This window comes from Podarcis pityusensis, assembly GCF_964106645.2.
Source record: "Podarcis pityusensis genome assembly, chromosome: 3".
NCBI lineage: Eukaryota > Metazoa > Chordata > Lepidosauria > Squamata > Lacertidae > Podarcis > Podarcis pityusensis.
In genome coordinates, this window is record NC_138026.1 from 99690225 (window position 1) to 99714505 (window position 24281).

Consider the following 24281-nt stretch of genomic DNA (forward strand, 5'->3'; position numbering starts at 1 on the left):
CAAGACGAATGCCTCGCAAGACGGAAAACCCGCTAGACGAAAGGGTTTTCCGTTTTTGAGTTGCTTCGCAGGACGAATTTCCCTATGGGCTTGCTTCGCAAGACGAAAATGTCTTGCGAGTCTTGAGATTTTTTTTTCGCTTCCCCCCCCCTTTATCTAAGCCGCTAAGCCTTTAATAGCCTTTTAGCAGCTAATCCGCTAAGCCTTTAAGCCTTTAATAGCCGCTAAACCGCTAATAGCGCTAATCCGTTAAGCCGCTAATAGGGTTGCTTCGCAAGACGAAAAAACCGCTAGACGAAGACACTCGCGGAACGGATTAATTTCGTCTTGTGAGGCACCACTGTATTGTCAAGCTTGGCAAAATCCTGAGGTTTATGGGGGAAGGGGACTCCCGCAACAGCTCAGTGGGACCTGAGCATGGTCAGTGGTCTCAGAATGCTACAGTGGTGCCTCGCAAGACGAAATTAATCCGTTCCGCGAGTGTCTTCGTCTAGCGGTTTTTTCGTCTTGTGAAGCAACCCTGTTAGCGGCTTAACGGATTAGCGCTATTAGCGGTTTAGCGGCTATTAAAGGCTTAAAGGCTTAGCGGATTAGCTGCTAAAAGGCTATTAAAGGCTTAGCGGCTTAGATAAAGGGGGGGAAAAGCGAAAAAAAAAATCTCAAGACTCGCAAGACATTTTCGTCTTGCGAAGCAAGCCCATAGGGAAATTCGTCCTGCGAAGCAACTCAAAAATGGAAAACCCTTTCGTCTAGCGGGTTTTCCGTCTTGCGAGGCATTCGTCTTGCGGGGCACCACTGTATCTGAATGTAGTGGGAGGCATAGGAAACCAAGAGGGGGAAGGAATGGGCTGGACTGAACAGGAAACCCTGCACACTGCAAGATTTTGTTGTGGGTCCCCCTTGTTTCATATTATGTTGGCAAACCGTACCAAGGACCTAACTTTTGAAAAGGTAGGATATAACCGTTTTTAGAAAATAAATGCTGATCTTTTCATTGAGGAATTTCAAATACACTTCTGAACAAATACCAGGGTTCCTTGACATGCTATTTGGAAAAAAACAAAAACAAAACACTACTGATCTAAGGGGAATCCTTTATAAATTATTTGCTGTTGAAGATTTTCCCCCTCCTGTATTATAACAGTGCATGAATACAGCACAGGTTTTATTTCAGTGTTTCTTTTCTTTAGTTTATTAAAAAAAACCAATCAATAAATTTTGTGACTTGTCTGTCAAGCTGCATTTGGGGGGGGGGGGGATTCATTGATGTAGTCCATCCTTCCCCATCCTTTATCTTCCAGATGTTTGGGACTACAACTCCCATCAGTTCCAGACAACACAGATGATTGAGAGTTGTAGCCCAAAACATCTGGAGGCTGAAGGCTCTGAGCTAATGTGCTGGGTATCATCTAACATGTGGAAAGGTCTCCCCTCTAGATGCAGCCTGTAAGCTGATGGTGCTTATCTTCCACCTGTAAAAAACCTCCCTGTATCTAAGCACTTAAAATTTCTAAACTAGCCTTCACTCCATCCTCCTTGAGATACTAGCTTTCTGCTTGCGGGGGCACTTTTGGGTAGCAGCAGATTTAAGCAAACAACCCCCCTTCCTTCTACCTAAACTGAAGTATACCAAAAGAGTCATACTGTCAGGTGAGTCCCTCTTAGTGTCTAATACACATCAGAGGGGGAGTTCAATGCACTGATGATATATATATATATATTTAAAGCATGCTTACGTTCAAATAATGTACTAATGCCTCCTTTCCCCCATCCACATTTGCAGCTTCACGGATATTGTTACCAAGACAGCAATGACATTGCAGACACCCTGACTGCCATCACAGAACTGGGCTCACCCCTGGAGATGATCCAGCTTTTACAGATTTCCTGGGAGGACAGGTTTCGCGTAAGTAGAGTTTCAAAGCTGCAATTTGAAGAAGCATTAACCGTTGGTGGAGGTTTCAGAATATGTGTGCAGAGTGGAACAGGATCCCCAGGACCAGTGCAAGACAGTTGGCAGCTGAATCTTACTTTGCCCCCTGTGGTAGGATAACATCACTGCACCAGAGGCAGCATGATAGTTTGGGGTGGCTGGGACAGACCATGAAGCATACAGAGCTGTGTCTTCCAACAGAGGGAAAGTGGCCTTAGGGGGAATAGACCAGAGGCTGCCACTTGCCCCCTTCCCCCTTGCATTGGCCGCCTGAGGCAGTTGTCTCACTTTGACCAACAGTAGGACCAGCTCTGAGGATCACATCTGCTGTCTCAAAGCCATTTCAAAAGCAGCTGGTTGGGTGAAGTGGCAGCACTAACTCTGCTGGACCCTCTCCTATATCGGTGGTCTGTGGTGGGCTTATGTGACAATGGCAAGTGGCAGCACTGTGATCAGCATGGAGCAACTTTGAGCTCCCGCAGTGGTGCGTTCCAGATGGTGAGGACTCCAGTTCCCGTGTTTCCTGACCATTGACCATGCTGGCTCTGGTGTATTGTAGTTGAAAACATCTGAAGGGTACTCCTTTGGCTTCCCTTGCCCTTGGGTGATGCTGTGTTGTGGGCAATTTTAATGGCAGCTCCTAGCCACCTGATGTAGAGGGTCGAGGGCAAGTGTCAGCACAGCAAGGGGGGCCACGTGGAGCCCCACTAGCTGCCTGAGGATGCTGTCTCCTGATGCTGCTTCTGGTTGCCTCCAAAGCTCAAGCCCAGGGTTTCCCAAACTTGGGTCTCCTGCTGCTTTAGGACTACAACTCCCATCATCCTTAGCTAGCAGGTCAGGGATGATGGGCACTGTAATCCAAATACAGCTGGTGACTCAAGTTTGGGAAACCTTGCTCTAGCCCTACAGATGCTGCTGGGGTCCCCAGCCCCTCATCAGCCCCAGCTAGCATGGCCAGTGGTCAGGGATGATGGGAGCTGTAGTCCAACAATATATGGAGCACGACTGGCTCTTCACTCCTCCAGTAAGCCAAGCCAGAGATGGGATTTGCAATGGGTCTTGCAATGGTGTGTTGGCATTCCAAAGATTAATGTGTTCACCTATGCCGTAAGCCTACACTTCCCCCTGGGACATCTAAAGGGACAAACGTGTGTGCTGAAGACCAGGGGAAATGATGGAGAGATCCTCTTGTGTTGCACTTGGCTCTTGTAATCACCCAATCTGTTTCTAATGATGAAAGGGCTGTTGTCTTTTTTTTTTTTTAATGCTCTGCAACAATAAACAGATCCTTCTAGGACGGCCTTGTTAGGGAAGCCAGGCGTGACAACGTGGCTCTTGTTGTTTCAGATCTGCTTCAGCTTAGTTCAGCTTCTGCATTATCTGGCCCACTCTCCCCTTGGCTCCGTGACTCTCTTGGATTTCCGACCCCGGCAGTTTGTGATTGTGGACGGAGAGCTCAAGGTGACGGATCTGGATGACGCCAGCATTGAGGAGGCCTCCTGCACGAGCAGCAGAGACTGTTTCATGGAGTTCCCGGCCAGAAACTTCAGCCTGCCTTGTTCTCTTGAGGGCAAATGCCAAAGTATGAATGAGAAGAGGAATCTTTACAATGCCTACAGGTATCGAAGCACCTGGAAATGAATGGCTATGGGCTGTCAGGAGTGGGAAACCTTTGGTTCCCCCCTGTTGAGGTTCACATTTCCTTGGGAGTGTTGGGATCCACCTCCAGAACCCTTCTGAATGTTAGAGATGGTTTTATTTCAGGAGTGGGGAACCCTACCATAGGCTACATTCCCTATGTGGCCCTCCAGGTGTTGCTGAACAACAACTCCCATCATCCCTGCCCATTGACTGTTAGGGTTGATGGGAGCTATAGCTGAGCAACACCTGGAGGACCAAGGTTCCCCACTCTTGCCTTAGGGCCTGCATGCTGACAGTGAGCAACACCAGATCCCAAAGTGGGCAGGACTGCCTAGTGCATCCCCTCTTTTTCTGTGCTATCTCATCTCTCACCCTCTGTGCCACCTTCCACCATCCTGTCCATTCCAGCTTCATCCGTCTCCAGGGTAATGTTGCACCCTGGGCTCACTATCTGACTCACTATGGAGGAGCCATATTCCCTTCTCAGTCTCCCCACTTTCTCACCTACTTTCTTACACACCTAGGCACCAACTCTATAGGGTTGATGACAGCTCTGCCATCCAAAGTGTGCAGACTGAGCCCCTCCAAATCTTGAGGGCCTGGTCGCAGTAATGGTGGGCCTTGTGGCCTCCTCCTGACACACGTGATGTCACGCGCACAGGTGACAAGTTCTCCCTCATTTCACATGAAACTCTGTGCCTCTGCTCACACAGAACACAAAAGAGAAAGAGACCCTGAAAAAAGAGGGGCCTGGAGAGTCCCACAGTGTCTGGTGGGCTGCATGAAATTAGGACAGGGGGTGTAACTTCCTCACAACTTATTTTCTTCTTGATTATCCAGAAGGACCACATTTGGAAGGGATGTCTTTAAACACGCGCAGCAAACACAGTCTGGCTCTGAAGGCCAAATAAATGCTAAATTTAAAGTGTTACATTACTCACACTTTCTCCAAAAACACGCTCAAGATGTTTGTTTTGAAGAAAAATCAGCTGCAGGGCCCTGAACTGCAACGTACTCCCAACTCGAAGTAGGAAACAGCAACAGATTCTTGCTGAAAAAAATCCCCCATTAGCTTTTTGCTTCTGAAGGTGAAATTTGCCACAAACAGTACATTTTGCAGGCAATTGGGGACATTTTCAAGACATGAGCCCTGCAGCTGATTTTTCTTGAAAATATTTTTTTAAAAAGCATTTTGTTTTTGTGTTTGTGTGAGTAGTGCAAAGTGTAGTTTGGCCTTGACTCTCTATGGTTCATTTGGTGATCAGGATTCTGTGTTTACTCCCCATGTGTCTTCATGTTCTCAAGGCATGGTTTGAAGTCATGCAATGTAGCAATCTACTGAAGCTAAGCATGTCTAGGTCTGGTCAGTCCCTTTGGTGGGAGACTGCCTGGGAACCTTATAAAATAAAGCAACTCTTTATAGTGTGGCTCATACAAAACCACTCATCAGACCTGGGAAGGACTTTTAACTTGAACCCAGCTCTGTATTCTATCTGCAAACCAACAAATCTTATATTAATTCTTTCCTATGACTTCATTTAACACATGTGCAGCAAGTGTTTTTATTTTCTCCCCCAGGTGTGAGCGACTTTTTTATATGACTGACAGCAGGATCTATGCATGCAGAGAAAATGTTATTTCTTACTTTTTAGGACAGGTGTAGGGACAGGGCATCATCCATTGAAACGTCCTATTTATGTTACCAATCTGCCCATGACCTAATAACTCATCGGTCTGTTTATACTGTCCATCTTGTTAAAAGTAACTCTGAAAAGAGACTTGATAGACTGCAATGGTAGTATGGGATTGGCAGAAGAAATTCAAACTTCATATCCCTTGATAAATCATGCCATTGTGGTTTAAAAATTTTAGTTTTCCGGTAAGTTTTGCCATTTCTGTATATTCCAAAAGTTTTTGTATCCATTCTTCTTTTGGAGTCTAGTTGATTCTGCTTAACATTACCTGCACCCCATCTTGAGACTATTATAAGCTCCAGACTTTCAGCTTACAAATCTTGCTCAACTTTTCCTATTCAACTCACAAGTTTGATTAACATCAAGCCTCCAGAAAAGTTCTGGACAACTCAAAAACTTAGTGACATTTTGACAATAGAGTTATTGCCTGACTTTAGAGCCTTTGTGTAGCAAATTATGCATAGGCTCATTTAAAAAAGAGAGAATTGGAATTATAAACCAAATTCTGTCGACTGAATTCTGTACCTTACATAAATTGTGTCATATGTCCAATACTTTGCTGGGAAGCACTGGAAAATATTAGTGGTTTGATGTCAATCTGGCTGGTTGCTTTTTGGGATTGGACACGTGAAAGACGTTTTGAATTTACAGTCCTTAAATAAATAAAAAGCCTTGTCCAAGCAGAGGCAGACAGCTTTACAAATAGATCAACTTCATGGTGTGTGTGTTTTTTTACTTCAAATCTCTACATTAATAAAGTATTTACAGGTAGTTAGTTACAAGGTGGCCTTGTCCAAAGCAGCTCTGTCTATGCTTCACCCAGCAGCTGTGTGAATATAGCCGCAGCTCTATATTTAATTATAGAATATGATTCTATTTCCTGCATAGCTCAGAGACTTGTAAATTACTGGAATTTTATTATTCATTTATGATGTCCTGCGGTTACTAAACTCGCAAAACTAACAACTTTCACTTCTTTGTAGGTTTTTCTTTACTTATCTTCTGCCGCACAGTGCCCCTTCATCCCTGAGGCCGTTGCTCGATGCGATTGTCAATGCTACAGGTAAGAAACGTGTCATGATCTCCACTGGATTAAACTGAAAGCTTCCCTTCTCTCCAGCATCCTGCATCCCACTGTGGTCAATCCGATGCTCTTCCTCCGTCAGAACATTAGAATTCATGGGCATCCTATGAAGCTGAGCGCTGGAAGATCCAGGACAGAGAAGAGACAGAGAAGATGGATCTTGCTCCTACAGGAAGCACAGTGATGGCTGCAAACCTGGATGACTTTAAAAGAGGATTAGACGCCTTTGTGGAGGATAAGGCCATCATGAGCGGCTATGAACCATGATGGCTGTGCTCTCCTTGGTCGGAGGCATTAATGCTTCTGAATACCAGTTGCTGGAAATGACAGGATGGGGAGAGCACTGTGGCGCTTAGATCCTGCTTTGTGGCCATGGGCATCTGGTTGGCCACTGGCCTGATCCATCAGGGCTGTTCCTGTGTTCAAGAAGTCCGGGTGCAGGATTTGAAGGCAATGCAGTGGTACCTCGGGTTACAAACACCTCAGGTTACAAACACTTCGGGTTACAGACTCCGCTAACCTGGAAGTAGTACCTCGGGCTAAGAACTTTACCTCAGAATGAGAACCGAAATCGTGCGGCGGCGGGAGGCCCCATTAGCTAAAGTGGTACTTCAGGTTAAGAACAGACCTCCAGAATGAATTAAGTTCGTAACCAGAGGTACCACTGTACAGTGGACGCTCGAGTTGCGAACGTGATCCGTGCGGGATGCACGTTCGCAACCCGCAGCGTTCGCAACCCGCAGCGGCACGTCTGCGCATGCGTGGGTTGCGATTTGGCACTTCTGTGCATGCGCAAAGCACGATTTAGCACTTCTGTGCATGCACGACCGCTGAAACCCGGAAGTAACCTGTTCTGGTACTTCCGGGTTTCGGCGGGTGCGTAACCCGAAAAAATGCAACCTGAAGTGGCTGTAACCCGAGGTATGACTGTAGAGAGGTCTATCATCCCCCAGCAGTGGGGGGGAATGTGAACGTTAAGAACATAGGAAGAGTCTGCCAGGGCCCCCCATTTGCTGCTCCTTGGAGAAAGACAGAAGTGTGATTAATAATAGTTTCGTTTGTTCTCCCTTGCTGTTCCATCTATTGCCCCAACTTCTGTCATTTTGCCCCCTATTAGCCTCCACAATGAAGCTACACCTTGCCTGTCTAAAGCTCCCCTAGCTGTTGCTGTACACCAGGTTTCTTGCTGTCCCTAAGATGTTTCCCTTGTTATAGGAGAACTTCAGTGGGGAATAGACGAAACAGCTGCTCAGCTTGAAAGAGTTTTGCATTTATACAAGAGTGGCATGTACCTCCAGAATTCTACACGGACACCCCGGTCAGGTAAAGTATCACTCCCTGCGGGGCAGCAAATTAGTCTTGACTCAGGATGGCTGCATGCTGCCTTTCTGGCTAGGGGCCTGGTTGTTTTGTTGCAGTCCTACATGGGTCTTGATGGAGGGTGAGAATTCAAAGCAGTGCCACCTTTTGGTCTTCTTCTTTGGCGATCACTCGTAGCCGAGTAAGATTGTCTTCCATGAAGACAGTCTTAACAGTGAGTTCGTAAGTGACTGTGGAGACCAGTTCTGGATCCACATGTCCTTTCACAGTGGGGACATAGGTTTCCAGGCAGGAGTTGATCACGGTGAGGGTTTGCCAAGCATGCCTTCCGCCTCGCTCATTTCTCCCTTTCATCCTGAGTGTGAATGTCTTCAAAGTCCATGACACCTTTGGTAAAGGCTGTTCTCCAACTGGAGCGCTCGCAGGCCAGTGTTTCCCAGTTGTCTGTGTTTATACCACATTTTTTTAGATTTGCCTTGAGACGGTCTTTAAACCTCTTTTGTTGACCACCAGCATTACACTTTCCATTTTTAAGTTCGGAACAGAGTAGTTGCTTTGGAAGACAATAATCAGGCATCCAAACAACATGGCCATTCCAACGAAGTTGATGTTGAAGAATCATTGCTTCAACACTGGTGATCCTTGCTTCTTCCAGCACACCTTCTGGTAGCTCACTGACAGCTCAGGGGTGGGGTTGGTAAAGGTGTCATTGGATTTGGGGTCACAGACTCCTAATGGTCACTGAGCATCAATCTGTCTGTGTCTTTTTATCCCGGCTTGAGGTCTCTTGGCTGTATGGTGCTATCATATGGGCAGCAGAACTATAGAAGTATTATCAAGTAGCATCCAGGTAGTCAGATGACCTCCCAACCACCCTATGGGTAGGTTTTGTGTATGGCTAAAGACAAGAGGGATGAGCAAAGTAGAAATTTTAGTGAGGGGACTGTTGTGGGAGTAGTTCCATTCCTCTTTGTTGGGTTGAAACCACCCCTTAGGCTGAAAGCAAAAGTCCAGAGCTCTTGACTGGGTTTCCATTTGGTTCCATAATTACTTATGGAGGAGATGAGGCTTGTCAGTGTGGACAGCTCCAGGGTCAACATCTTAGTAAGAAACTGGCAGGAAAGGTTGGTACAGGTGCTCCTTTAACTTTTCATATTTTGCCGTTTTCCATCACGCACTTTGCTGAGTGACAGTGTCAACACAGCCCAATTGCATTTCAGCTGCACAATCCATCCTTTGTTGGGAGAGTGCCAGGATGCTGGGAATTATTCTGGGGTGTCTGCTGAATCCAGTTTTAACAGCATCATTAGAATAGTACAAGGTTCACCCTAACAGAAACAGTGCGTTGGCCTGCTAAGATGGAGCAAAGCTACGCTGACATTCAGCTGGAGTAACATCTATTCAGACTTAGTTTTTATTCCTCGGAAACTCATGTAACAGCAACTTCTTAGCATCCAACTACCTCTGTTTTGGCATCGGCTGAGATCCATTTTGTTTAGAAACCATTACGATAGTTCTCCCTAAACTGCCAGAAGAGGCTGGGCTTTAAATCACAATAGTTTTTAATTATCTGCACATTTCATCCCTGGTCCAGAATCCTGCGTGGTATCATGCAGGCTATCCCATCTATTTCAGTGGCAGCAGCAAATCTGCCTTTCCTGTTCAACGCTCGAATGCCCTCTGCTGCTGCTGGACTGAAGGTTCTTTATCAATGTATAGGTAAAAATGTTTAGAATAGCCTCGCGATTGAGCCCGAACTGTTTCCCAAAGCCTTTTCCCATGCCCAGTTAGTAAGGGAAAGTGTCAGTGGAAAAGCAACTTCATGAAAGTTCTTGTCAATCTGAGCTTTCCCATAAATAAACGTTAACAAGATAAATCTTGGTCATGTTACAGAAGGACTTGGGTCTTAAGCTTTCACTGTGCTTTGGTTGTAAAACTTTTTATAGTGCCGTAAATTATATTCTACTTTGGACTTCGCTTTAGTGATACAGAAACAAAGCATGCGTGTGTGCGTGTTGCGGGGGGGGGGAGAATTTAATAGTCATGTGTGTTTTCCCTAATCGTAAATCACCCCATTATTGAAGTTTGTTATCTGGATGCTGGAGTATTTAAAATGATGCTGAATTCAAGAATACTTCTACAGGTGTTTTTTAAATACAGGTTGCAATAAACCCTGAAACAAAACAAAACAAAAAAGACTGTAAACAGGGAGGGCTAATGGATCAAAATATAAACCACCTGCCTTTGAATATATTTATAGGTGGCACAACAACTAGAAACAAATATTCCAAATTTTAGAAACAAGGGTTCCAGTTCTTTAATTTGCTTATTCCCATATTATCTCTTGACAGTATCAACAGGAGTAAAAAGGCTTCTGAGTAGCTTTTATGTATATTTATCTAGAAAATGGCTATGCCAATACTGCTTCCATTTGGAAAATTCATCTCCCTGATATTAATGGGCAGTATCTGAAGACGTACTTCCAAGCATGGGCGAAACTTTTCTGTTTGTGACTGACGTTGCATCCTGGTCCTGCTTGCAGGATTCTCATAGCCAACTGGGTGGTCACTGTGAGAACAGGATGAGGGACTATCCAGCAGGCTCATGTTCTTTGGATCTCAGAGAGCAGAGGTTTTTAATCTTTTTGAGTCCACATCTCCCTTGATCAACTGCATTCTTTCTGTGGCACCCCTGTGGGGCTCAGGAGCCCAGTTGTGTCACCCCTTGCCTGCAGAGCTGGCAGCCCCTTGCCCCTTTTCGAACACCCTCCCTTGGGGAGTGTTCTCTCAGCCGCCTCCTCTTCTCTTCTTTCTCCTTGGGAGTCCTCCGGTCAGCTGCTGCTGCCATCCCTGATCTCTAAGCTGCCCCCGCCCAAGAGAGGTGCTTTCCTTATAGCCAGGGCTGCTGCAATAAACAGCTGTGCAAGCCTTTGGCAGGCAGAAGTACAAGAGGACATCAGAGGATGAAGGGAAGGGGAAAGAGGCACAGAGGCCAGTGTTTCCTGCAGCACCCCTGACCAGAATTCAAGGCACCCCAGGGTGCCACAGGACACTGGTTGAAAATGACTGTCATAGTGGCATCCTGTAATGGAAAAGGAGGAGAGAGGTTTTCGTCGATTACCTCTTCCCTCTGTAACGCTCTCACTGCTACAGATGCTGTTTTTAATGTCTTTTCACTCTTTACTCCAGAGCAGCGGTTCTCAACCTGTGGGTCCCCAGATGTTGTTGGACTACAACTCCCATCATCCCTGAGCTCTGGCCTTGCTAGCTAGGGATGATGGGAGTTATAGTCCAACAACATCTGGGGACCCACAGGTTGAGAACTGCTGCTCCAGAGGAAGCTAGGAGCTGTAAATAGGATGGCCGCGTGTCCTGGTTCACAGAAAGAGGGCAGTCCTCTGTTTTGAGGCAGCCACTGTTTGAAGGGCTGTTTGGTGCAAGTCCACCTTGAAGATGGAAATCGTAAGAAAGGAGAGCTGGGAGGACCTTGAAGTTGCCCATCCACGCCTTGCCAGCAAACTGAGCAGGCCACCTGGTCACAATCCTTTCCATTATGCTGAGATGCATTGTATTTCTAGTTACATGATTTATGAATTTGTATTTAGGCCTATCGGTTAGCATATGTAACTTTTATGCAAATCCTTGCCCTCCATTTTGGCACCGCCTCAGCAGCTCCCCTAGCTATAATGCTGTGCCATTTTGCAAATAAGTTCTAATCACTTCCACTTCTCTCTTTGGACCCTGCCTTTGGTATTTAATTTGCCATTACAACAGATGGGTGGCGGCAGGGAGAGTAAAGCGATTTCTTTGTCAAGGCTACCCGTTGCTGCAGCTGTGTCCCTGGACCAGGGCATATTGGCAGGTGATAAATAGAAAAGGAGACTGGGCAGCTTTCCAACTGGTAGCTACAGTTGGTAGTAAAACACACATACACGCACACACACCCAATTGGGCTGCTGCGGCTGAAATAAATGGCCATTAGGACTGATTAAATTCAGGTGGAGGGTGACTCGAGCAGGCTAAAAGGACAAAACCGCAACCTGTTTTCCCTAATTTATATTAAATTGACGTCCCAGAGCGTATGCTTGCGACCGAGTCTGGGGAGAGGCTGGCATGCCTGTCTGAGTGCAGAGAGCCAAGGTGGCTTTTGGTTTACCAGTAAGAAGGGAGAGAGACTGTTGCACCGTGATGGAGTGCAGCAGGGCTTGCAAAAGGCACTAAGTCCAGCCCCCAGCAATACCAGTTAAAAGCAGATGATGAGAAAGGTGTCTCTGCCTCCAGGTGTGTGTGTGGGGGGGAACTGTTTTTTCTACTGGGGGGGCCCTCAGTCTCTTGAGACTAATCTGTTGGAGGCCACATGACAGTGGAGGATGTGGCTGGAACCAATGGTGGAAGAAGAAAAATATAACAGCAGCAGCAGCAGCAACAACAACAACAACAATTTTTTATTTGTACCCTGCCCATCTGGCTGGGTTTCCCCAGCCACTCTGGGCAGCTTCCAACAAAGATTAAAAATACGTTAAAATGTCAGACATTAAAAACTTCCCTGAACAAAACTGCCTTCAGATGTCTTCTAAATGTCAGTTAGTTCCACAGGGCAGGTGCCACTACCGAGAAGGCCCTCTGCCTGGTTCCCTGCAGCTTTGCTTCTCACAGTGAGGGAACCACCAGAAGGCCCTCGGCGCTGGACCTCAGCATCTGGGCAGAAAGATGGGGGTGGAGACGCACCTTCAGGTATCTCACTGCTGCTATCCCCACCCCCACCAATAAGTTCAAAACTCTTAATTTGTCCTGAGAACTAGCTCACACCCTCCAACATTTCTCCGATGGAAATAGGGAGTCCTATTTAACAACACAATAATTTTTTTATTATTTATACATCTGACTGGGTTGCCCCAGCCACTCTGGGTGGCTTCAAGCCTATTTAAAAACATAATAAAACATTAAACATTGAAAAAAACTTCCCTATACAGGGCTGTCTTCAGATGTCTTCTAAAGGTTGTATAGTTACTTGTCTCCTTGTCTCGGGGGTCCCATAACTCCATACCCTCTAAAATTTCTCTGATGAAAATAGGGACACCCTAAGGAAAAGCGGGACATTCCGGGATCAAATCAAAATCCAGGACAACTTCTGTAAATCCGGGACCGTCCCTGGAAAATAGGGACACTAGGAGGGTCTGCTAGCTAGGAAAATGGAAACTGTTGAGAAATTGGAGGGCAGATTTTGGCACTGCGGGAGTACCCTCACTTCATTGACTGTCTTGTGAACTTTACAATAATAGTTTTAAGCAGAAATAAGAGTTTGGGATTAGGATGATGAGTACATTGTAATCTCTATAATGTGACATTACAGTGGTAGCTTTAACCCATGCCATGCCAAACACACACACTCTGTGTGTGTGTGTGTGTGTGTGTGTGTGTAGCTGAATGTGTGAATTTATTGCCACTGTTATAGTATTAGGCAGGTTATTTATAGGTTTTTAACGCCATTAGTCTGGAAATTGAGCAGAACTTTGACCTTTTTATGATGTGAGTTGCTACAAGGAGCCTTCAAATTCCATGGACACCATTTAAGCAGGTTTCAAGTTTGGGCGAGACAAAACAATCCTGGCTTGAACCAAACCTTTCTAAGTGGGGTGATTGTGGTGGAATTCCTAAATTTAGTTCTGAGTACATTGAATAGAAATAAGGCCTGTGTCACCAAATGGCATCCTATTACCAGGAGTTTTTTTGGGGGGGGGGTGAAATAATAGTAGTAGTAGAAGAAGAAAATATGGTTTAGGTTTATTAAATTTATGTATTGCTTCCCACTAATAAAGTCCTGAAGCAATTTAGAACTAAGTAAAAATATAATGTTGAAATCACTAAACATATTTAAAACAGATTTAACAATGCAATACCAAATCATTGGTCTTGCCCAAAGGCCTGTGAAAAGAAAATAATTTTTTACTGGTGCCAGAATGCTGACAAGGGTGAAGCCAGGTGGGTCTCCTTGGAGGAGAGCAAACCAGGGGTCAGCAAACTTTTTCAGCAGGGGACCGTCCACTGTGCCTCAGACCTTGTGGGGTGTTGGACTATATTTTGAAAAAGAAAAAAAGAACAAATTCCTATGCCCCACAAATAACCCAGAGATGCATTTTAAATAAAAGGACACATTCTACTCATGTAAAAACACACTGATTCCCAGACCGTACGTGGGAAAATAGGGACACTTGGAAGGTTTGTAACTCCTGTAGTAGAGTTTATACACACCCCCTCCCCAAATGCCCACTCACATTGCTGGATTTAGATGAAACCACAGACAGGAAGACCACATATTCCACCGCCCAGAGTCCATGTGCCATGGCACCTGTCGCTATGGCAACAGCCAGGTCGGAGCAGGAAGTGTGGATTGTGAAGAGCGGCCCAATTTAGTCCTTTGGTGGTCCAGTCTGAACCTACTTATCTCCTTTAATTGCATGTACAATCCCCCCACAAAGGATCCCCGTTCAATTTTTCTGTATACTTTAAATACCCATGCGACTATAGTATAGTCCTCCAAGGCCTGAGAGGCACACTTGCCATAGGTTTCTAGTGATATTTATGAGTTCGTCATAAAGCTCTTGTTTCAAATGGGCCTAATTCTTAAGAAGCCATTACAGCCAGCATCTCTTTCTCTTTGTCTAATAGTTTGCATCCATCTGTGCTGTGCGTCAAGGCTTCTAGCACGTGCTGACGGGTTTATGGATCCCCTGGGCCTTGTCTTCCAGCCTGCATAGTGCGTTTTGGGTGTGTGTGTGTGTTTCTTCCATTGGTTGGCCTGCTCTCCACTCGCTTCTTCCGTTCCTCTCTGGCAAGGCAAAGCAAAGCAAAACAGAGGACAAATAATGTTGCATTCTTTTCCTCCACCGGGTGTTCTGCCAATTGTCAGCCGGTGTGGTCCATTTGACAGAGTACTGGACTTTAACCTGACTTCAGACCTTCGTTCAGCCATGAACTCAGTGGGTGGGCTTTGGCACATCATTTTAGTGGGGAATGATGGAGGCCCACCTTAGGAAGTTGCTGAAGCAACAATGAGCAGGTACCTCACAGATTCTTAAGGCTGTTGTGGTTCCCCACTTCAGTGAGGGACAGGATGTTCCAGAGCAGTGCTACCAAGCTTGATTTCGTTGGATGAGACTGTGATGGAGACTTATGTCACCTCTGCGATATTTGAAAGTAGCTTTTCAAAAAGCTTTTGAGAAAGTCCCGCGAGTCAGCTTAGCAGTCGTGGAATAAGAGGAGAGGTCTTGTTAGGAACTGATTAAGAAACAGGAAGCAGAGAGCAGGGAAAGATGGACAGTACAATAAAAAACCTGCAAATATATTTAGAATAAAACAGTGCAAGATTCAAAATAGGCACCATGCTCGAGAGACCCATTCATCCCGTTGAGAAAAAGTTCTGGAACAAAAATGTCATCAGTTGTTTTCCAGAAAGTGCAGATAGTTCCTGTCATATCACAACAGGGAAATAGACAGTGAAGTCCCCTAAGGATTGCTATTGAGACCTGTGCTTTTTAACTTGTTCATTAATAAACTAGAGTGTTACGTACTCCCTTGGACGTACCTGCTTTTTGCCTTAAGCAACTAGGGATGTTGCTATTCACAAAGCTAATTTTATAAATTAGTAATTGCTCTTCAGTTCAAACTGCAAATTTAGGATTTTGAATCGAATAGGTACAGTTGGTTCTCAAACAGAATGCGTTCTGGGAGTCCGTTCGACTCTCGGAACTGGTCAAAAACCAAGGCATGGCTTCCGATTGGCTGCAGAAGCATCCTGAAGTCAACCAGAAGCCGTGCAAGACATTCAACTTCTGAAAATCATTAAAAAACCGGAACACTCACTTCCAGGTTTTGATCGTTCGGGAGCCGATTTGTTTGGGAGCCGAGGCATTTGAGATCCAAGGTACAACTATATAGGTAAAAGTCCAAAAAATCACTGGTGAATACCAGTGATTTAAAGGGGAAGGGTCACAGTTCAGTGATGGCACACGCTTTGTGTACAAAATTTCCCCTGGCATCTGTTGAGGCTGAAACCTTGGAGACCTACCACGACTCCTTGTAGATAATACTGATCTATTTTACATATTTCATTTCATTTATCTGGGCTCTCCTTCTATCCTGGAGCCCAAGGTGATGCACCTATGGTTCTGAATCAGTTCAGACCTAGCCCTGTTTAGCTTCAGAAAAGTGGTGGCCTCATAGGACTTCAGATCATCCCCTGGAACCAATGGTCTGGTTTGGTGTGAGACAACTTCCTGTGTGACTATAGGGTTGGAGAACCTCTTCCAGCCGTGGAGCCATATTGCATCCTGGCCAGAGGCAAAAGGTGTCAGAACAATAGATGGGACTTTTTTACCTTTGTGCAATGAACTAAATCCCAGCCATCCTCCATCGAGGCTAGCAATGGGCATTATCAGAGTTGAAAGACAGACCTCATAAGTTTAAGGCACCCTTCAGCCAGGTCAAAGCAGCCAAAGAACATGCAGAGCAGGACCAGTGTGGGGTGCAGCCTGCAGAGAAAGGCCATGGCCTATGAGAGTCCTGAGGGCCAGATAGAAAGATCTTGAGGGCCACATTTGAGCTTCCTCACTCCTGCTGGAAATAGTTTTTGGACATTGACAGCATTTGCCTCTTCCAGTTTACGGGTGATGTTCTCTGTGTTCACAAGGTCAGCTGATACTCATCTCGCTCTGTGTGGGGCACTGTCTCCTTCCTGGAGGACGAGACCACATTCCGTTCCCCCACTGGCCTTGCTTTTAAACTAGCATGCAGACGGAAGAAAAATAACAACTGTTGAAAATCAGTGGCTATTCCAAGTTCCGTGCCAGTCTTGAGAATCTGCCAAAAACTGCTCCAAACAGAGGCCCTGTGTCCTCATAGAGGGCCCCCTTCCAGTTGTCCTCCTGTGGTGCTTCTCAAACCTTTCTCTTTCTCAGATGGCAGCTTTCTACCTTTCCCCTCCTGTTCAGCAACTTCCTCATCTCGGTAGGGATGGATGAATCTGTCAGATTCAGTCCTCACCCCCCCCCCCATTTCTCATTTTTCCAGTTGTAATTTTCCACATGCATTGCTGCTATAAAAAAAAAAGAAGTCTACAAAAAACATCATAGCATTTTTGTGCACATTAATCCTAATATACACATTACTGGACTCGCTTTTCGGTTGCGGAGCTGCAATGCAAAATTCAGGAGAAGCGTGAATTTCAACGGGTGGTTGCATTTTTCAGTCCACGTATAGTTTTCAGGAAGTGGGAATGAGTTGGGTGGTTCTCATTAGAACGAGACCAGAAATTATTTCTCGACTCATCTCGGGACCCAGCTAGTCCCCCTCCTCTCTGCACATTTGTGTGCAGCCTGCGTTGCCATTTACTAAATATGTTATGACATAGTATTTATATTAGTCCAGAGCCCGGAGACCTTTGGAGACCTCTGTGGCTTCCGGGCTCTAGGAATTTGACAGATGGGTCTGTGCCGCATACCTCTGCAAGCTGCCAGGAGTGGAAAGATTTACTTTATTTGCCTGAACCTTTTCGCAGGAACAGAACACGTTAGGTAATATTACAAGAGCTTTATTTAGACCACGGAACTCACAGGGGCTGGGGGGGGGGGGAGAAGAGTGACCGTTAGTCTATCTCTGGTAATGACATTTCCGAGCAGGCAGAGCAGTAGGGCAAAAGCCAGAATTAATGGCAGCAAAAAGAACAAGCTATGCAGACATTGCTTATTTGATAATAACAAATTGGTCAGATACTGTATAGAATCAGAGAATGGTAGGGTCAGAACATCCCCCAAGGGGTAGAGGTAAAGGGACCCCTGACCATTTGGTCCAGTCGTGGCCGACTCTGGGGTTGCGGCGCTCATCTCGCTTTATTGGCCGAGGGAGCCGGCGTACAGCTTCCAGGTCATGTGGCCAGCATGACTAAGCCGCTTCTGGCGAACCAGAGCAGCACACGGAAACGCCGTTTACCTTCCCACCAGAGCGGTACTTATTTATCTACTTGCACTTTGACGTGCTTTCGAACTGCTAGGTTGGCAGGAGCAGGGGCCAAGCAATGGGAGCTCACCCCGTGGTGGGGATTCGAACCACCGACCTTCTGATCGGCAAGTCCTAGGCTCTGTGGTTTAACCCACAGCGTCCCAGCCCCCAAGGGGTAATCTCGTCCAACCCACAGCAATGCCATACCATTCAACTGCCCCATTTTAAGCAGGAATTACAGAAGCCAATCCTGGCTTCTGACCCTTTTTTGGTCCAGTACTCTGGTGTGACCCGCCTGACTCACACCAGAATGCCAGACCAAAAGATGCAGCAGGTTGAACTAGATGATCCTTGTGCATAGCTGTCATCTTTTCCCTTTTCTTGCGAGGAATCCTATTTGGAATAAGGGAATTTCCCTTAAAAAAAAGGGAAACATTGACGGCTATGTCCTTGTGGCCCCTTCTGACCTTCTGACCTTACAGTGCTATGATTCTATGAAGGCATCTCCTTGGGGTTCAACAGGAGTTGCTTTAGCATGACAGATTTCTCCTTTTGGCTTTGAGCTGCAACCTGGAGCTTCAGTGGGTGAGGAGTGAGGTGGGGCTGCATGTCAGATGAGCTGGAAAACAGCGCTCAGCTTACACTCTTCAGTCTTTGAGCCAGAGCTGGTTAAAAAGGACCAGAAGGCTGGGGAATCTCACCTGCTCCTTGGGGGAAGGAACAGTGAGATGTCAGTGCTCTAGTTTAACCCCAGACTCAGGTTACCAATCGTTCTCATTCTGAATTGCAGATTCAGTGCTCTTGCCATTCTGGCTAAGTCCCCGTAAGGGTCTCTTGTCGTCTTTCCGGCATATATAGAAGGGACCCAAGGGTCATTTAGTCCAACCCCCTGCAGTGCAACTAATACAGAAGATTAGTTGGGTTTTGTGGGTCTTGGGAGTTGATCCCAAGGTTTGGGATTTTATCCTTCTGGTCAGCACCCAGGAAAGGTGTCAAATATCAGGGTTTAGGTCCAGAATTAAGAAGGCAAGTTATTTTGAGAACCTCTGTGGTACCCATTTTTGTCTGGATTTTGCTTTTAAAAGTGGTTGCTGGCAGCATGAGACTCTTGACTTTCTCCACCATAATTTTTTTTCCAGGGCGGGGGGCTTCAAAAGCAAATTCCCACCCCTTAGGATTCAGATGATAAGTTTAGTGGGCAGTACCTGGTGTCTGTTCGCACCCTGCATAGCTTCATGTCTCTCTCCCACAAGTGGCATGCAAAGTTTGTGACTGTCCTTAATGTGGACAGCCTGCAGTAGGTCTGCTCAGAAGTAAGTCCTGCTGATTTTCATTGAGGCTTACTCTCAGATACATGGGTATAGGGTTGCAACCTAATACAGGCCGTAAGATCCGTCTGTGCAGAATTTTAATTCTGTTTCAGAACCCAAGCTCTGTCGAGAATGCAGGAGTCTACTTCCTGAATGTGGTTTCGCATTTTGCTTCCTCGTTGTCAGAGGAGGAGAAGCCAAGGGCTGTGTGAAACCAACGTGTGTTTACTAAATATTTCACATACTTTCCAAGGAGATGGTGTGTGGAATGCATGCTTAATGGTGTGGGGAGCAATTTTCATATAAACCAATCTGTTGTCTGTTAGATTGTGCGCAGTCCCCAGGACGTGAGGCCTCCTCTCAGGTAAGCCCGTGTATAATCGCAGCCAAAAGTTAACTCTGTGACTGTTGAGTTGGAAGCATCCTTAACAAAGCCCCGTTCCAAAATATCAACAGGCTGAAATTTCATAGCTGCAGGCAAAAAAACAAAACAACCCCCTCTTCTTGAACTGAAATGACTCCAACAAAACACGAGGCTGTGAAACTAGAAATTCAGCTTACAGTTTGTTTAATGGGTACAATTAGAAGCGCGTGGTTTTGTTTTGTTTCAAAAAAACGGAAGGGTGATTTGTGAGTCCATTGGCTAAGTAGAAATGTTTATAAATGATTAGTTTGATTTGCCTGGTGCATTCATAAACCGGAGACTGCAGGCAGCTGGGAAACGGCCTAGAGCCTTGAACAGGGAACAAGACAGAGAAAGGCGCTCAGAGAAGGGAGACTGAACGGCAGCCAATTGGGGCAGCTAATCCACAGGCAATGCCGCAGTGCTGGGCAAGTCCTGAACAACCCCATGTCATTCCTCCCCCCCCAACCCGCCCCATGCCTTTATCTCGGGGGCCCCATCAAGCAAACTGCCCTTTTGTATTGCTCCTAGGAAGAAATAAAAAAGTTTGCTTAATTAAAAACCTGTCTTTTCTTCACAAAAGCAGAGAAAAACAGCCACGCTCTCCTGACTCAGAAGGAGGGCCGAGGCGCCTGATCAGGTCTTGCCCTGACAATTCAGCCCCCTGTTCAGAGCAAATGATGGCTGAGTCGCCTGTTCATTCAAGTGGATGTTGTTTGCTCAGTAGAACATTCTCTCCATAAAGAGCTCGACGAAATGAAAGGCTTGCGGTACGCAGGAAGGAGACGAGGGATAGAATTTTAGGGGCAGATGGAGTTTCTTGGCAAACTTTTTTCTTTTTTCTTCTCCACCAAAACGAGCATAGCAAAATATTCCTTTTGGCAGATATTTTGTGTGTGATTAACACACACACACACACCAGCAATATATTTCAGAAACGGAGAAGAGGGCCAGTAACAATTTCTAAGACTATGTTGGAGAGGACCCACTTTCCTTAAAAATAGCACGTGTGGAATATTTGCATTTCTTTCCCCTACAGATTACAGAAAGGTGCCTGAAGCCACTATCGTCAATGAGAATTACAGGTGCTGGCCCTCCTACCATCACAAGGAATGTCTCCTATCCGTGTTTGACGTTAGTGAGGCCATGGAGGTTTGCGAGAGTCATTCCCAGTGTAAAGCTTTTGTGCTCACCAATCAGACAACGTGGACAGGTAACAAATGCCGGCGGACTGGAGTTACTATCATTCCCTCCTAGCAAGATGGCCACTAAGGAATAGGATTGGCCCTGTTCTCCTTTCAGAGCTCAAACATGCAAAATAAGAGGAAAGCGATTGATCTGTTTGCTGCTGATGTCACAGCAGCCTCTAACACTGCTGCATGGAGAGTGCCTTTCCCTCTTTTATTTTCCATTGAAAAATGGTGAAAGCAAGAGGGGTGGGTCTCTTCTACCTAGAGCAGGGGTCGGCAACGTGCGGCTCATGGGCCCCTGAGCTGCCCGCTCAGTGAGTCCCCCCTGCGCTGCGCTAAACCAGCACAGTGCAGGGACCCCTGACCTAGAGGGTGCCAGTTTCACTGAGCAACTTTTTATTTTCCCTGAACTCTTCAGTATTCCAAAAGTTTATGGAATGTTTCTAGCTGTCTTCATGGGGGCCCATTTGCACGGCCACCTATGTTCCAGGCTTTCGATCACATTTCGGTTCCCCGGAGTTCCATATAGCTGTTGAGCATAACAAAATCTCTCTTGGCAGTGTCCAGAGCACAACATTATGTTGCTGATGGAAGCACTTGAGAGGCGGGTAGAAATTGTATTAAGTTTAGGCAGAAGGTAGAAAACAGCCGAGCAGCTGCAGAAGCAATCCTGCAAAATGCATTCCAGCACCTTGCCTTTATCGGTCGTCACGAGTGCCATAGAGATTAGTGTGTGTGCTGGATGACCGCTTCCAGCTGGATGAAATGTGAGCAGGATCTTCCTTTGACAAGCAGAGCCTTCTGCCCTCCCATCTAGACATTGGCAGATGCGAACAAATGCTACTTTACTCAAAGGGAAGCCTCAAATGAACTCTGGGATCTTTGTGGGGATATACGTTAGAGGTCATGCATGTTTCTGGCAGTCTTACTTATTTAATATTAACATTAAAAAAACCCTCTTTCCTACCTAGGAGAGGAACTTTCAAAGAGTTAAACCCAATTAAAAACATGCAGGTTTGCACTGTTGAGGTTTACAGGGAGCTCGTATGCATTGCTACTTGGAAGTAACTATCATTGAACTCGATGGTGCTTATCTCTAAGTAAGAGGTTTTCAGGATTGCACCCTAAATTATGCACAGTGCTGGAAACCTGCATAGCGTGATATTTATTCCCATTTGAACATGAAACCTGAAATTTCAGCATTTAGTATTATTTGGAATGCTGTTCTGAAATCTCTCATCCAGTTCTTTGTAAGTTTTCACCCTCTGCAAAATGTGCCTCCATTTTTCTGCCTCATTCTCAGGGCACTTCAGAATTCCAGTGGGTGCAGAGTTTTGAGCTCATCTTACTGTTTCAAAATGGCCATGGGTGATGAACATGTTCTCTGCAGCCTCCTTGACTCCCATCACTTCCTAATCTGAAAAAGCTCCAGTGTTTTTGTGTTTTTTTAATCACCGTTCTTCTTTGTTTTCTGCCTAGGTCGTCAGCTGGTCTACTTCAAGATGGGCTCCACTTCCATTGCATCTGATCATGAGAAGACGACCTATGTGAAAGTGATCAACTGAAAGCTAGCCTGACCTACAAGTCCAATTCTGTGCAAATTTACCCAGAAGTATCTCCTATGAAGTTCAGCAAGGCTTACTCTCCAGTCGGCATGCATAGGATTGCAGCCCTAGTTGCAAGCTAGTAAAATATGACTGCGGTCAGCACGCCAATGTAGAGACGGCTGTTGTACGCAAAGAAACTGAGGATGGAGGGGGAATTGCACTATATCACTCCTTCTAATCTGCAGAGCGTGAAATCAAACCTTAAAAAGAAGAGACCAACATGACCAGGACGAATGTGCAATAGGATGACATTTTTAAGATGTGACTTGGAAGAAGCAGAATGAAATCCAAAATGTGATACACTGTGTGGCTATCTATAGGTTGCTAAAAAGGAGCAGCCACCTTTAGTGTGCTTTTCTCACTATGTATAGGGTTTGCGTAGGCTTTGGTTGGAAATTCTTGTTCATTTTCACAGTGAGTTTGGAACCTCCAGTTCAGATATTTATACAGGCAAGTACAATCACTGCAGCGTTGTTAAAAGCCTCATTGAGTTCCAAAGCTTATGATGAAACCTCCTGGGAGACAATCAGTACTTCTGTTCATTGAACCAAATATGCAAGACCAAAAATTATGGTTGTCCTTGTGCGATGGAACGCTATAGCATCTGTTAAAGTTGTCACACATTTTTCCCCACACACAAAAAGCTTGCGTTAAGTCAGCTTAAATGGATATAAATCTGCATTATTTGCCTAAGAGGGGGGAAATGCAATAGTTCAAAAAGAGGACAACTTTTTAAAAAGATGATACATGTGCATGTTGCAGCAGGCATTGTTTTAGGGAAAACAATCCTCCACTCTTATGTAGGAGAGAACGGAAATCTAATTGGTTAGTTGACTAAATGTTGCAATCAGATTATCTACAGAGTCAAAAACATAGCGATTTTCCAGTTTAAAATAAACTAGCAAGATCATTGTGATGGAGGGAGGAAAAAGAGAGCCGCTTGCTACAGAGACCCAATGCTTGTGCCTGTAATTAATCAAATGGACACACTGCATCTGTCTCTATCAGTGCACCAAATGATGCCTCAGTCCTAACTGGCTATTTACTTTTCCCATACAAGTGAATGGGAGCCATGCTCTTGGATAAAGTAGAAGGGTGTAAGACAGCATTGAGGTTAGGCGCCAACCCTACCCCTTATTGCTGTATAAAGGGAGGAAGATATTGTCCCTGCCTCAATCAGTTTTTGACAAATGCATCCTGCTTGCATTATCCCATATCACTTAATGGGAGCCATTGACAATCAAACCTGTCCTTACCTGCACAATACTCTTGGCTTGATCCCAATAGAACAGGATAGTGGAGTACCAAGAGGCAAAACCCAGGAACTGGTTTTTCAGTAAGCTGATCAGCAGCTGTCTTAATTTGAAAGCCTGTCCCAGTTTTGTTTGCTTATCTCAAAACCAATGAGTAGTATCATCTAGGTTCGTGTGATATTTCATTACATTGGGCTAACGCAGATCGTTTGTGTTGGGTGAATTTAAAAGGCTTGGATAGTCAGGCTGAAATACAGTGGTGCCCCGCAAGACGAATGCCTCGCAAGACGGAAAACCCGCTAGACGAAAGGGTTTTCCGTTTTTGAGTTGCTTCGCAGGACGAATTTCCCTATGGGCTTGCTTCGCAAGACGAAAATGTCTTGCGAGTCTAGAGATTTTTTTTTCGCTTCCCCCCCCCTTTATCTAATCTGCTAAGCCTTTAATAGCCTTTAATAGCCTTTTAGCAGCTAATCCCCTAAGCCTTTAAGCCTTTAATAGCCGCTAAACCGCTAATAGCGCTAATCCGTTAAGCCGCTAATAGGGTTGCTTCGCAAAGCGAAAAAACCGCTAGACGAAGACTCTCGCGGAACGGATTAATTTCGTCTTGCGAGGCACCACTGTAATGGGCTTTCTTGGGGACTCGATCAGGGCCAGCTCTACTGTTTGGCCCAGTGAGACAGATGCCTCAGGTGGCACAGAATCTGCAGCCCTTGGCTATTCCTCCTGAGCCTCCCCAGCCATTCCACTTTGCTGCCATATGGCCTGTTCCTCATCAGACCCGCTACCTCAGGTGCAGCGAAGGCACTACTGCATCACCCAGTTGAAGTAAGATTCAGCTGCCTGTCATGTTT

At 45.7% G+C, this 24281-nt stretch overlaps 1 protein-coding gene across 1 annotated transcript in view; it reads left to right on the forward strand.

Moving 5' to 3' along the window:
* Positions 1-23683, forward strand: part of PKDCC (protein kinase domain containing, cytoplasmic) — a 41891-nt gene extending 18208 nt beyond the window's left edge. The window contains exons 2-7 of the mRNA XM_081000542.1: positions 1784-1906; positions 3281-3552; positions 6252-6331; positions 7568-7675; positions 20420-20593; positions 22050-23683. Of these exons, the coding sequence (XP_080856668.1) occupies positions 1784-1906; positions 3281-3552; positions 6252-6331; positions 7568-7675; positions 20420-20593; positions 22050-22135 (843 nt within the window). The 3' untranslated portion in view covers positions 22136-23683. The remainder of the gene's footprint in view (positions 1-1783; positions 1907-3280; positions 3553-6251; positions 6332-7567; positions 7676-20419; positions 20594-22049) is intronic.
* The last annotated feature ends 598 nt before the right edge of the window (positions 23684-24281 follow it).